Source organism: Bombus huntii, unplaced genomic scaffold, assembly GCF_024542735.1.
Source record: "Bombus huntii isolate Logan2020A unplaced genomic scaffold, iyBomHunt1.1 ctg00000052.1, whole genome shotgun sequence".
NCBI classification, from domain to species: domain Eukaryota; kingdom Metazoa; phylum Arthropoda; class Insecta; order Hymenoptera; family Apidae; genus Bombus; species Bombus huntii.
Genome location: NW_026099316.1, coordinates 1,594,146 through 1,607,912, shown reverse-complemented (window position 1 = coordinate 1,607,912; position 13,767 = coordinate 1,594,146). Strand labels below are relative to the sequence as shown.

General features: G+C 47.7%; 1 protein-coding gene across 1 annotated transcript; it reads right to left on the bottom strand.

The window, feature by feature from the left end:
• Window positions 1-12,696: 12,696 nt before the first annotated feature.
• On the bottom strand, window positions 12,697-13,731 carry LOC126875697 (uncharacterized). Its single transcript, XM_050638587.1, has one exon. The coding sequence runs from the start codon at window positions 13,729-13,731 to the stop codon at window positions 12,697-12,699; it is 1,035 nt and encodes a 344-aa protein (XP_050494544.1).
• Between the last annotated feature and the right edge of the window lie 36 nt (window positions 13,732-13,767).

Sequence of the window (13,767 nt, the reverse complement as noted above, 5' to 3'; positions counted from 1 at the left end):
CCTAACCCGAGCAGTTAGATTGGCCGAATTTCGTTCTCTTTGGAAACTTTGAGACCTCCGAACAACCCGTCTCTAGATGTCTACGATAACTTTGAAATTCCTAAATTCCAATTAATAAGTAAAAACCGGAACGACCAAAATTCCCTGGACCGCGTAATCCGCATGAAAATACAAATTCAGCGTCGAATTCGAAGAGATAGATGAAAGAGGGATTCGATGGTAGAGCAAATCGGACGAACGGTTTGTAACACGAGACATTAATAAAGTTGGTGGAGCCGCGGAAAGCGGATGGAAATGGAAATTTTCCGATTTTAATATCGGCGAATGCATCGGGACGCGAGAAGAAAGATCAAAAGGTTGACTGTTGATTAATTTGAGCGGCACGCGAGCCACGAGCCCCGAGCCCCGAGCGTCGCGATGCTCGTGTAACGTCAATTCATATCAGAGACCAGGCCACACACCACGGACAGGATGGCACCCAGATGTCTGCATATCCTTGGCGCGCACCCTCAATAGTCTTAAGTGCCCACCAGGGGTCCTTGGCATTTTTATAGTTAAGGTCCTTCGGACCAAGCGATTATTTCCTGTCTTAAATTTCCCTTTACGTTTATTGTCTACCACGTGTTAGCTTAGAAAGTTGGTTTCCTCCACATCTGGTATGTTCCGTTGGCAACTTTCTCGCGAGGGCGGCTAAAACCCTTCCTGGTCCACCAACCGTCCTATTATCCAATCGGAGATGGTGTCTACTGCCCTCACTTCCTTAACCAAAATTGTCATCAACAAATCCGATAGTCCCGTGTCCTTAGACACACCCACCCCTAGCTTTCCTCAGACACAGTATCGTCAGTAAAACTGCACTTATTCTGTATCCTTAGAATAGTCAACATATCTATGTCGGTCTCTACTCTTATAAGTCGCGTAGTTAATGTATTGTTGTAACTAAGTCTTACATAACGTGGTTGGAGTGAATTGTGATTTATGTTAATTCAGTGCGTGTTACATTGTGATTGCTGAATTCATAATAAAGGTTGATTAAAACCAAGTAAATAGTTGTGTTACGACTCAACTATATTTTATTTTCACCGACCAACCCAAAAATTACGTGACACTCGCGTGCGCCGAAGCTACTGCGATCGAGCGAGCGTCGTAACCTCGGTAAATAACCCGTCGTATAATATTACGTACACTGATCAACGATTCGGAAAGGGAGTTTCGCTAACCGGGGCATCGCCCCACCGTCGTGCGAAAATAAACTAATTAGCCTTTGGGGACGTCGAGGCATGCCCCTCGACGCCCCAGCGGATTTCAAGTCGTCGATTTTACAGCTAGCTGCTGTTACGTTCGAACCGTTTGTAAACCAGTGACGCGCAATTTGGGATAGCGATTGCGATCGAAATCCGACCCCTCTCGAGAATCCTACGGAAAGAGAATTTCTTTCGCAGTGGTTGGTCTGGCCGATCCAAGTTTCGGCGCGCGTTGTCGCGATGCCTAATCGCTGCGTTGCCGATCGTCGTTGCCATTGGAACGCGCGGCGAGCGAACAGCCGTGAGTTTGTTCTGTACACTCGAGGCCTGAACTTAAAGGCTTAAGGACCTGTTTGCCGTTGCAGCTCGGCAGAAACGAATCTTCGGCGTTCGCCCGAGCTAAACCAGCGAATATTCGAGCGGCCTGCCTCGGAACGGTCGCTGAATTTCTGCTGAAAAATTAATCAACGCGGAACGTAGATCGCCAGTGATAAACACGTGAAAAACCATGCGCTGATGATGGGGGGGGGGGGGGGGGAGGGGGGAAGAACGGCAACGGCAACGTTGTTGCCAAACGAATGTAATGAACGGGCAAATACGCGTTTGTTTGCAAGTACCCTACGGCGAGCAAATAACGTTACGCGAAATACGCGGCCCGGTTTCATCCTGTGTCGTCCTTTTATACACACGCGTGAAAAATTTCGCGGAAATTCGCACTGGCGACGCAGAATCGGTGCGCGGAAGAAATCTGGCCGACTCCTGTTAACAAATTTCTTTCTTACAAAATTTACCCGTGGACCGCGCTATCCAGCCGCCCGTGTTTCCATCTCTTCGCCAGGAATTTGGCAACAGAGTTTGCGAAAAGTTACGGGCGCCGACTGGAGAGAACGGCGAGACCGGTTTTTCCAAAATAAAACGATCCTGCGAAATAGACGCGACGAGTGCCACGGTCAGTCTTGGAAACTCGAGTCTCCGCGAAAACTTCTTCCGCTTCTGGCTATACGTACAAGTATATCAACGCGCGCCTTGCAACGCGTCTCGTGCCGTTTTTCTCCTATTCTGCTTGCACGTTTCTCAAAGAGAATACCTAATACCAAGGTGGCGTTCGCTTTACGCGTCTGTGCGATTCCCGCGATGGAAAAAACGTCGCGCTGTTCAGCAAACCAGCGTGCAAGCAACGACAATACGTATACGACGTTGCATAAATCAACGAATGTTCGCGTATAGAAACTTGTAAAAAAAATCCACTGTCGAAAAATAGAAAAATTCGTACTCGTGCAAAGATCAGCGGGAAACGAAACGATTTTCGACTCGTAACCAAGCGTTATAGTCATAGGAATGTAACGAAGCGGCGCGCAAACAACTGACGCGAAACCATCGTGACGCAAAAGCATTTCGCGACAGGGAGCGCGGGTCCGGCCGTAGCGAAAAACCAGCAGCCAGCCCGCTGTCGTTTCACCCAATGGGGGATTGTATCGATATGTCGAGGCAGCGTCGCTGAAACCTGCTGGTGGCAGAGAGCCAACGATAAGGGCCGCCATCTATCGACCGTAAGAGCCTCCTTTTGTATTAACGACGCTGTTCCGACTGTAATTGAGAGCCTCTGTACTCCGGCCCAACGTCGCCAGGTTATTAAATCCCGGGATATAAATTAGTTAATATTATCCACGCGCCGCAAGCTCGCACTCTTTTCTTCGCCAGAGAAATGGATTTTCCGCTAAACTTAAATTGCTTAGCGATCGCCGGATGTGAAAGTTTTATCGAGTTCGTCGATAAAGAGCTTTCGCGTACAACCGACCCGATCAACGTACCATCGACACGCGACAACTGCCAACGATTTACGACGGTTACGATGGTATTACCTTTTCTTCACGATACTTTTCTTTTTCTTTCTCTTCTTCCGCCGTATTTGAGTTGATCACTATGGTTGGTCGCTTTACGTCATCGTGTACGAGGGACACGCCGAATAAAGTTTGTGGAAAATCATTACTCCACGGATCCTTTTCATCGAGTGTTCCAAGATAGCCGTTAGTGGAATTTTCGACCTCGTTTAAGACCCTTCAACGAGCTGAAATCTGCTCGCCAACTTTACTCGGAATTCAATGCTTTTCAATTACAAAGATTTTCCGGTTAACCGTTCCTTAATTAAACATGTAACTATACCGAAACGTTTAAATTACCTTTTGAACCTGGTATACAGGTCAAAGCTACTCCAGTTTACTCTGCTTTTTTCAGAACGTCCCTTTCAATTTCGCTGCGCGGAACGTCGGGATAGGAACTCGAATACGAACGACACGAATAATTTGATAGAAAATCATCGTCGAAGCGAATTCGAAGCAAATTCGAAGCAAATTCGAAGCAAATTCGGGCCGAACGAATTCTCGCCTCGATTCGAAGCCAATATGCTTGTCCTTAAATTGGCTGTCCTCCTCGGCAGGATACCTACGAAATTGCAAATACGAGACCGACGATTCGTAGGAAAATCTGTGTGACCGCCGGTAATAAAATCTCCTATAATCGACGTTGGCCTGCTTACGTCAATCTGCTCGTGGCAGGTGTCCGACGATACAGGCTCAACGCGACATCAACCTCTTCGTTATAATCCGTACAAGCTTGGTCTCGTGTAACGGTAACGTTAGTCGTGTAATAGATACTTTCGATGTCGGCGTCGAAATCATTTCCCAATATATTTCCTGCGAAATTGCTTCGTAATTTCGTAGTAACACACCGACTGGCTATGTGCCACGTCACCGACTCGCCTACACCTTGCTATCTCTCCCTTGACGACAATTTTATTGAACCGAGCGATCGACCCAGCTCGCCCGGTAAATACCTTCGCTCCTCTGGACACACCGACGATAATTGACCCAGTTCGATATCTTTGTAAACCGACGCCAGGCGTTTCTTGCCTCGTAAAGACGAATCTTTCGAACGGTGTCATTCGCGTTCAATTCGTTTTTCTAGCGAGGGGTCTCGAATCTTTAAACGACGAGAAACCTAATCACTTTCAGACAACTTTCGTTTAAAGACGAAAGAACGTAAAGAACTGGGTTCGGCCTTCTCCCATCTGCGTATCTTTCGGGGAGTCGATTGCGATGGTCATCTCCTTTGTCGGATACGATTCGAATTGGTCGAATAAGCTGGCAAGTGCTAGATCCGTCTCATCTCCTTCTTCCGTCGAATATTAGCGCCACTACGAACGCATAAGCCGAAAAATCTTGCCACCGTATTACGCCGAAATATTAGACGATGTTCATTCGCAAGCGATAAAGCTTCGCTACTGTTCGCGATCGGCGCTGCTCTACTACGAAATATCAAATTTATCGCGTAGCCGCGTACACGGGAGAAGGAAAGAGATCGCAAGGGCGGTATTTACCCAATGCGAGAGACAGGCTACGAAAGACGAGCACGAGCGACTACAAAGTTCAATCGGGCTCGATGAAGCTTAACTTGCTCCGCGGAGAGCGGCCATTTGGAATTCGAGTGGCGTGTACGGTGTGCTCGGAGCGTTAACGAGTTCGATAGTCATCGTAAATAAGCAACCAGCGGTCCGAAAAGTCTCGCCACGGTCAAGAAGACTTAAGAAGCCGTTCGCGGAAGATGGACGGCGCCACCCGCTACTTCTCGGCCGGAAATTACAGGTGACTTAGCGCGGTCTCTCTGCCCTCGCTTCTCTCGATAGACAGAGAGAAGCGGGCGCGGGCGCATCGTAAAATACAAGCGAAGAGAAAGAAAGAGAGAGAGAGAGGCGTCGCTCGTCGAAAAACTCAGATGCGATCTTTCGCGAGTTCGTCGACAGTTTCTGCCTCGCTGTTACGTTTCTACCGCCCCCGCTGTATTTCGAAACGGAAGGGGGGCGCGATTCCGTCTGTCGGCTCTCTTCCTGCACGCTTCGTTGTGCACCGTCGCGCGTATCTAGACGCTGGAAACGAGAATTATGAAAATTTCGTGGAGCAGTTGCGCCAACTCTTCTCGTTTCTCGCCATTGAAATCGCAGGTGTCAGGTCGCGCGATCGATACAACCCCCGTTAAAGGATCGAAACGATGTTCGTTTGCGATTCTAGGCAAAATCGTTTCCTATTTAGCGTGAAAGTTCCAATTGTTTCTCTCGTCTAGTTAGCGCGCAAGCTTCTTCTCCTTTCCTTTCACTCGTTAGAAGCGAAATAGTTCAGAGATCCTCGCAGCGTTTCAAACATCCCGATGACTCTCTTCGTTCCATTGTCTTCGTCCAGTTGTCTTCGAAACGTTAATTTATTCGTTCGTTCTCCTCGTTGGCGTAAGCGCAAACGCGCTCGATCGGTTACCTCTATTTTCGTTTTTTTCTCTGGGTAGCGCGTCGAGCGAAAAGCGGGTGTGAGTGGCTTGACGGCTCGAGAGAGTGCGATCGAGGATTCCCGATGTTCTTCTCTGACGGATCGTCGATATACGTAGAACGCGACGAGGTCCAACTCGATTTCGCGTCGCGCGTTTCAGAGGATATCAGCCCTTTTCTCTCGCGATCCAGCAAGAAACGACGAGCCGAGCGAAGGAGGAGGAGTCAACCTCGACTGCGGTATCTGCGCCGACGACGCGATCCGAACGTAGCGATTGGAAGGTCGCTTTAAGCGTTAATTTGGCGATCTCGCGATCGATCGAGATCGGTGTCGGGATCGGCGTAATACGCGCGTACGATCCCATATTACGAGCGAAAGACGATTAAAAGACTTCGCGCTCGTAACCGTAACACTGTCCGGGCATGGTTGTCCTTGGGTTTACGACGCCTGTCGCTCGAGATCCCATTGTCTCGAATCGATTATCCAACACTTTGCACCTGCTCCGATTAGTGCAACGTCGAGGAACAAAACAATGCAAGAACGATAAAACATAGGATATACATTAAATGATAAGGGATCGGGGCTTTGGCGCTACTTTGGCGGGGCTACTTTGGCGGCTTAAAAGAGACGAATACGTGGAATACGTCGATCGATCTCTCGTATCGAGGATACGGACTGGCGAACGTAAGACGGATCAAGTTTCGAGCAACGTTTCGAAAGGGCGAATAAATTGGAATTAACGCGGCTCGCTATAGGGCGAGTATACGGAAACCACGGGCTGCGATAATGTAACCCGCGGGATAAAGGCTTCCGCGTACGACTCGACGTACAATTGCCCTTTACAGTGTTCGCAGTGGAAAACGATCTGCGCACAGATCGGGGTGCGGCTTAATGCCAATTCACGGACAAAGGGTGACCGCGGACGAAAAAGAGAGCCACGGGATTCTTGGAGCGAGCGAGTAAAGTGAGAACGGCCGGCTGCGCCGTTTCTTTCGACGTTGCTCTCTCGATTCGGAGATAACAGCGCTGTGTGCCGCCGGACGATTAATAACCGACTCGAGATCTAGATACGAATAAGTATAAAAAGGTTGGATCTTGGTTTCGTCGTTCTTACGACCATATAACGCTTCGTAGGACGTGACGATGTGAAACGAAGAATCCCTTCAGAATGGAAAATGCCGCGACACGGACCGACGCGAAGGCCGACTTTGATACAAAGCCGAAGGTACTTGACTCCAACGACGTCGAGTATCGCTCAAGGGAGATCGGTCATGAAGTAAGGGAAAGAGGAGCACTCGTACGATCCTCGTCCCCCGTGCGATTAAATATCGCAGGGGTGCGGTCGATGGAGATCGTAAGAAGATTCGCGATAAAGCGATCGAAGCAGGCTTACGCCTGTAATCTTTGGAGGTACGTTAATATCGCGACTAAACGTCGTAACCTACGAAATCCGGAGAAGAGGGTCGCAGTTATTAATCGGGCAGCGATAATCGCCGGCTCCACGATATCCAACGAATTCATCCGCCCCCTCGTCCGTCGATACTCCGTCGTTCTTCGATCGTCGTTCTTAATTGCGCGTCTCAGGGGGACGAGAGCAACGCGTATCGCCACCACGCGTCGATCGACGAGGTATCGATTCGCTTCCGCGACCAGCGTCAAAGGCCGGGCCGACGAAACAACGTTATGCCACGCGTCGAGATTCGCGTTGCTCGGCGTCTTTCTCCGTGGGTCACGAAACCAAAAGGGAGGAAAAACACGAGGGATCCGTGAAAAGGCGTCGTTGTTCGATCAGCGTGTGTCCAACGATAAGCGAAGCGACGAGGACGCGACCTAACACCAACACGGGCAATTCCTTTTCCTCGGGTTTCTCGTTTTCTGGATGGACGATCCGGTCCGTAGTTTTTGATTCTCTACAGAGGAGTATACAAGTACTTGATTTGCAAAATGATTAGTTTAAAAGATATCTTAAATTTAACTTTTTTTTATTTTATTTTATTTTATTTCTTTTATTCCTTTTTTTATTTTATTTTACTTTTTATTCTATTTTTTTTATTATGTACCTTGCAATTCGTACAGCTGAACATTAAATTTAGTATTGTAGGACTTGTGTGAATGAGGAGGAAGGATAAGAGAGAGTTAACAAGTTTTTATGCTTTCATTAGTTTTTATTCACCTACAGTCTTGACTAAGAATATACAATTCAGTACTAATATATATAGAAAAATACAAATATCCACATAAAACTGTACATACAATCATACATACGAAACCATACATACAAAACCAGACATACAAAACCAAACTTGACTAAGAATATACAATTCAGTAGTAATATATATAAAAAAAAATACAAATATCCACATAAAACTGTACATACAACCATACATACAAAACCATACATACAAGAATTATTATACTTAGAAAAAAAGTGTCTGGCAATAGTAGCGATTATTCGGGATCGAGGTATCCCAACTCCAGCCAGTATGCTGCCATATCTCTTGCGGATTCTCCCGGCTCTCGGTCCAGCAGCAACCTTGCAGTTATTGCTTCTCCTGGAGAAGGATCGATGTTGACTAGGCTCCCTGTCCGTCTCAACATGGTGAATTGGGCCACTCGATGTCTCTTCCCTTGGATCGGTTGTTCTCGTACACCTGGCAGAACGATTTTTCTAGCCCACGGTGCCATTTTTGCCAAATTACGGGGCAGCAGCCGTATTGAATCGAGACATTGCTCGCTCTCTAACCCCCAATCGATTAGAAAGACGATGTAGCCAGTCATGGTCCTTTGTAAAAGGATGGCTCTTTCCCAAGCGCTAGATTCCTTAAAATCTACTAGCACGGCGACTAGCATGCCTGTTCTTAAACTTTTCGCCTTCGGCAAGTACTCCACGGGATGTTCCATCATCTTCAAATTGAGTGTTTGGGTTATCTTCGGCCATCCAGCCAAACGAACCCACATGGTGGTAAGTGACTCGACTCGAACCACCCGGACGGGAACTCCTTCTCGGAACCGATCGTTTGTCTTTTGTAAAATCTCCATGGTATACTAGATTTGGAAAAAATTTCGAATGTTAATGTTCGACTATACTGATCTGCCTAGTTTACGTGTCTATGTCGGATGGTGCTGGCTCCGCCGGGAATCGGACCCCCCTTTATATACCAGCAGCACCGACCTTGGAGAGGACCCCCTTTATATATCAGCTGCACCGACCTTAGAGAGGACCCCTTTAAATATCAGCAGCACCGACCTTGGAGAGAACCCCCTTTATATATCAGCTGCACCGACCTTAGAGAGGACCCCTTTAAATATCAGCAGCACCGACCTTGGAGAGGTACTCGGTCACCGTTTAAGCTAAACGCACGTTTTCGTTTGTCTTTTTTCACGCTTTTCTTGTCCTCGCAATATTTTATAACAGTGTTATCAATACATACAGGCAAAATATATAGTCTATTTTTGATACACAAGTGTCAGATATCAATTATTGCTTTCCGTTAAAATAAATATATCATTATTAGATGCTCTTTTTAATATTCCGATCCGCATCCTTACAATATTTTACAATTTTTAACCTAAAAATGTCGCTAGAAAATAGAAAACGAAAAACAATTTGAAAAGCACTAGCTCGCTTGAATGTGAAAATTGTGACGTGGGTGTATGTGCTTTGCCCTGCTTTAAAATATATCACACTCAATTGTATTATTAATAATTAAAGTAAATTATTAAAGTTCACGTATATGTATCGTACCTTTAAGAAAAATTAACATTTAATTATCCAATGTGCTTGCGTAGAGAACAGCATTATCCGCCACATATTGCGGTGCAGTATCGTTTACGCGTAGTTCGCGTCAAACCCTGCCCTACGAAGGAACGTCCCCGCACAAAATTCAATCGTACCTAAGACGTTAAACCGATCCTTTGCAAGTTTTCTTCAAAGAGATACGCTATACGAGTTGTTTGATTGATATCCGAAAAGTTTCTTTCTGTTTATGAGGAAATAATAGACGCACAATGTTATTTGCTTTATATCGTTTTGTCGCATTACGTACGATCCATTTTGTTCTATTGAGATAAACACCGAGACATTTCACAGACTTGGTTTCACGTTTGTACGGAGGTGCTTTATTGTAAAAACGACGTTTGCGAAAAAAGACATTTTTCGGACAACCTAATATATTTCATACGATGCTGTTGCCAAGAAATATTTATTAACGAAATGCTAAAAACTGTTATTTGCAAACAAATACTAGGGGAAATTGTTTTATCCGCTTTTACACGCAGAAGAATTTTACTGCTCAATAATATTGCTATTGGAACGAACGAGCCGTTTCGCTAACATCGGAACGAAGTAGAAACGAATCGGTACTTATCAAGGAGAAAACCTTGTCCAGCGTGGGGAAAAGTTTAAGGACCGATGTCCCTCGATCCACGCTGGAGACGGCCGATGAAACAAGGCGAATTAGCGGGAGATCGGGAGCAGAAGGCAGAACGGGCGGAATAGAAAAGGAATGGATACGGCAAGCTTCGGCCGTGCGATTTCGTATCACGTAGCGTTATCCCCTCGTAAAGTTGGCCACTCGTGCCACTAGCAGAAACTGTATGGCGGGCTCCGAGAGGATTTTAATCGCGCGACGGTCGAACGTATCGGTGAAATTACTGGAGAGCCCCGTCGACGTGCCTTTCGTTCCTGTCTGCCCCACGGCTCGGCTGCCACGGATCTAACAGATTGACCGGATCCAACGTGCCGGGTTACGAAACTTCGAAACTGGCTAGAATCGACTGCTAAGTTAATTGCCGGTCGCTCCCTCGCACCTACTCGTCTATCAGGCGACTCCAACTAGTAACCAACGAGGAAACCGCTGATGTCAGGCGTAAATTCAGCTGAAAATCCGTAGCGTGGAACGATGAAAGAGGCCGCACGGAAGAAAATAGCCTGGCGATCAAAAGGCTGGAACGTGCTTTCAGACCCGAACGCTTAGCTGCGCCGCCCCGCACCGAGATCCACTTTGACTTTCGCCCTTTGTTGCGAATATGACAGCCCGTTCGCGCTTTACCCTCGACGATCGACGCCGACCACGCTTCTGCCGCCTGTTATTTCCCAACCGTCCACCGTTTTGCTCCCCTTCTTTTTCATTTTCTTCTTTCCGCTCTTCTCCTTTTATCCTCTTTTCCCTTCTTCTCTCGCCGAAGCGCCGCGTTTGCTGTCGAGTTCGGCTACGATTGGCAAACACAAATCTTACGTGGACGCGCGATACGCGCGTTCCACGCATTTCAAATTTCACGACGTAACGTACTCGACGACTCAACGTAACGTGGAAAACGCGACAAGATGTTCGAATTTGGAATTATGCGAGCGCGCTGGGTCGATCGGCATGCCATCCGCCAAACGCGCGGCAAATAAATCTGTCGGTGTAATTTTAACGAGCCGCGATACCGCTCGAGGATTATACGGGTAATTTAAATTCCGCTCGCTCGATCGACGCGACTGATGGAACGACGATGAGCCGGCTGAGCCGAGATGAAATGATAAATTAGCGAATGAAACAGCCAAGTATAATGGAATGCCCGGTTAAATATAGAGCGTTTTAAACCGATTAACAGATAACTGCAAATTAGATCGTCCATTAACGCGGTTCGTCCACGTTCGAGCGGCATCGTTCGAGAATCAGTCGGAGAATTAGTCCGAGAATTAGTCAGAATACCCTCCGATCGATCGTTTTCCCCCCCGAAATCTGGCATTCAATCTGTTTCGATTCGCCATTCGCGCGATCCGAATTTAAGTTTCACGATTGTGAATACGAACGAGCCGTGCGTACCACTGACTATCGCACGATCGCTGTGGCAAAACGCTGGCGTACAATTAGCGCTATTTGCCGTTACGTGAAATATATTGTAAACGTTATTGCTCGCGCGTGGAAACTCGCTACTTCGCGCAGCCAGTCGAACTGTTCGATATTTATAGTTAGTCGACAAATACCGCGTACCTATCGTCGAGATTCTACGCAAGCATTGCGCGCGATAGAAACCCCTTCTATATCGTGCAATTGTCGTATCGAATAGCCGCTGCTCGAATTTCGCGCTGCGAATCGCATTCAAAAAATTTTATTTATCTGGAAATCGAACGTGCAGATTTTTTTTTTTAATTCAAACGACGTAACCCGAGCAGTTAGATTGGCCGAATTTCGTTCTCTTTGGAAACTTTGAGACCTCCGAACAACCCGTCTCTAGATGTCTACGATAACTTTGAAATTCCTTGTAAATTCGACCAATCGCGGGGAGACGTACTCGCGAGGAGAGTCGTCAACGGGGGTCGTAAATCCCCGTTACGATTATAACAATCGACACCACGAATTGATCGATCCCCTGATTTCCTTTGAGAAAATGAGGGGTGATTGAGTTGGTATAACACTGGGATTCACAGTATTATAAAGTATATATTTCCAAGCACTTAGTTACAAAAGATTTGCGTGAAGAATGCGACTCTCGCGCTATGTGCAGACTGCCGCGTTAGGCGTTAGTTGGTAGACCGTCGCGTTAGGCGTTAGTTGGGAGACCGTCGCGTTAGGCGTTAGTTGGGAGACTGTCGCGTTAGGCGTTAGCTGGTAGACCGTTTGTCGCTCTTTTGTTTAATACGGAAGAAAGTTCGGTGTGGGTGTGCCCCTGTGCATAAAGAACGCGGATTCGTTGGTCCCACTTTCGTTAGGAAAAGTGAGGGTAACGAACCGCGGTGTCGATTGGTCATGCTGCACTACTGCTCGAAGGGATGAGTAGGGAGTCTTCTACCATCGTGGTGCGTAAATGACTGTGTGTATGAGAAAACCTAGCCTGTTTTATTACAGGGCTATTCGGGTTTTCCTAATGGGTGCATACCCGCTTTCTCCGCGTTTTAAAGGCGACTAATAAACCCAAGGACACCTCTAAAACCGACTGTGTTTCGAGCATATTTTGGCTTGCAATTCTTCAAGACAATCGGATTGAAGACATATGGCGAAACAATGCAGGGAAATGAAAGTTATGGTGGGTCCTTAGGTTTATTGAGGGTCGAAGTGCCGTTACGCAGGTCGGTTGTTGTCCGGTCGCGCGGGCTGGCGAGCAGATGTTTTAGGCGTCGTAACATCCTCCCCCCGTTGAGAGGGCACCGATCAAATTCTGGCTGTGGAGTCTGGTGTGTCGTTGGTGACCTCCTTCGCTCCGTGTGGGCGTTCGGCCTCGTCTGGATCTGGGTGGATGGGTAAGGGGACCAGTCTTTTGACGCCGCGGTCCAGGATGCTTGTTGCCGTCTGCACGGTAGCGGTCCGGATGATTCCGTCGGCTCCTGGATGGACCTTGATTACGCGGCCCAAAGGCCACTGCATAGAGGGCACGTTGTCCTCCCTGAGGATTACTACGGTGCCTTCATGAATGTTGTGTTTGCCCTTGTCCCATTTGCTGCGGCGGGTTAACTCGTTTAGGTATTCTCGATACCATCGGCTCCAGAAGTGCTGCTTAATCTGGTGAATGCGCTGCCAACTGGATAGCCGTCCTGATGGAACTGTCCTGAAATCACGCTCCCGTAAACTGGTTAGGGTATCACCGATTAGAAAATGACCGGGAGTGAGGACAGGGGGATCTTTCGGATCGGATGAGGTGGGAGTCAGTGGGCGTGAATTGAGAATGGCCTCAATTTCGATCACAAGGGTGTTGAGGTGTTCAAAGGTCAGGAGCTCCGTGCCGACCACGCGGATGAGATGGCGTTTGAACGATTTAACTGCGGCTTCCCATAAGCCGCCAAAATGTGGTGAGTTCGGAGGATTAAAACGCCATTGTATTTGTCGGTCGGCGAGAAAATTCTGTACCCTATCCTGGTGGTCGTCGGACTGCAATAGGGTCCGGAGTTCTTGCAGCTCCCGATTAGCCCCGACGAAATTGGTGCCGTTGTCGGTGAGGATCGTTGCGCAGTATCCTCGCCGCGAGATGAAACGGCGTAGCGCGGCCAAGAAGGCGTCGGTGGTTAGGTCGCTGACTAACTCTATGTGGACCGCCTTTGTCGCCAGACAAACGAATATGGCGGCGTACGTCTTGATTTTACGTCGGTTGCGGTCCCTCCTCTCCTTGATGTAGAATGGGCCGCAGTAGTCGATTCCGACGTTCCTGAACGGCCGCGATTCGGTAATACGCGCCTCTGGCAAATCACCCATCAAGTATTCCACTGGTGGAGGGTTGGCTCTGCAGCA

Coding starts and splice junctions, on each gene's coding strand:
- LOC126875697 (XM_050638587.1), bottom strand. CDS start 13,731: ATGGGTGATTTGCCAGAGGCGCGTATTACCGAATCGCGGCCGTTCAGG.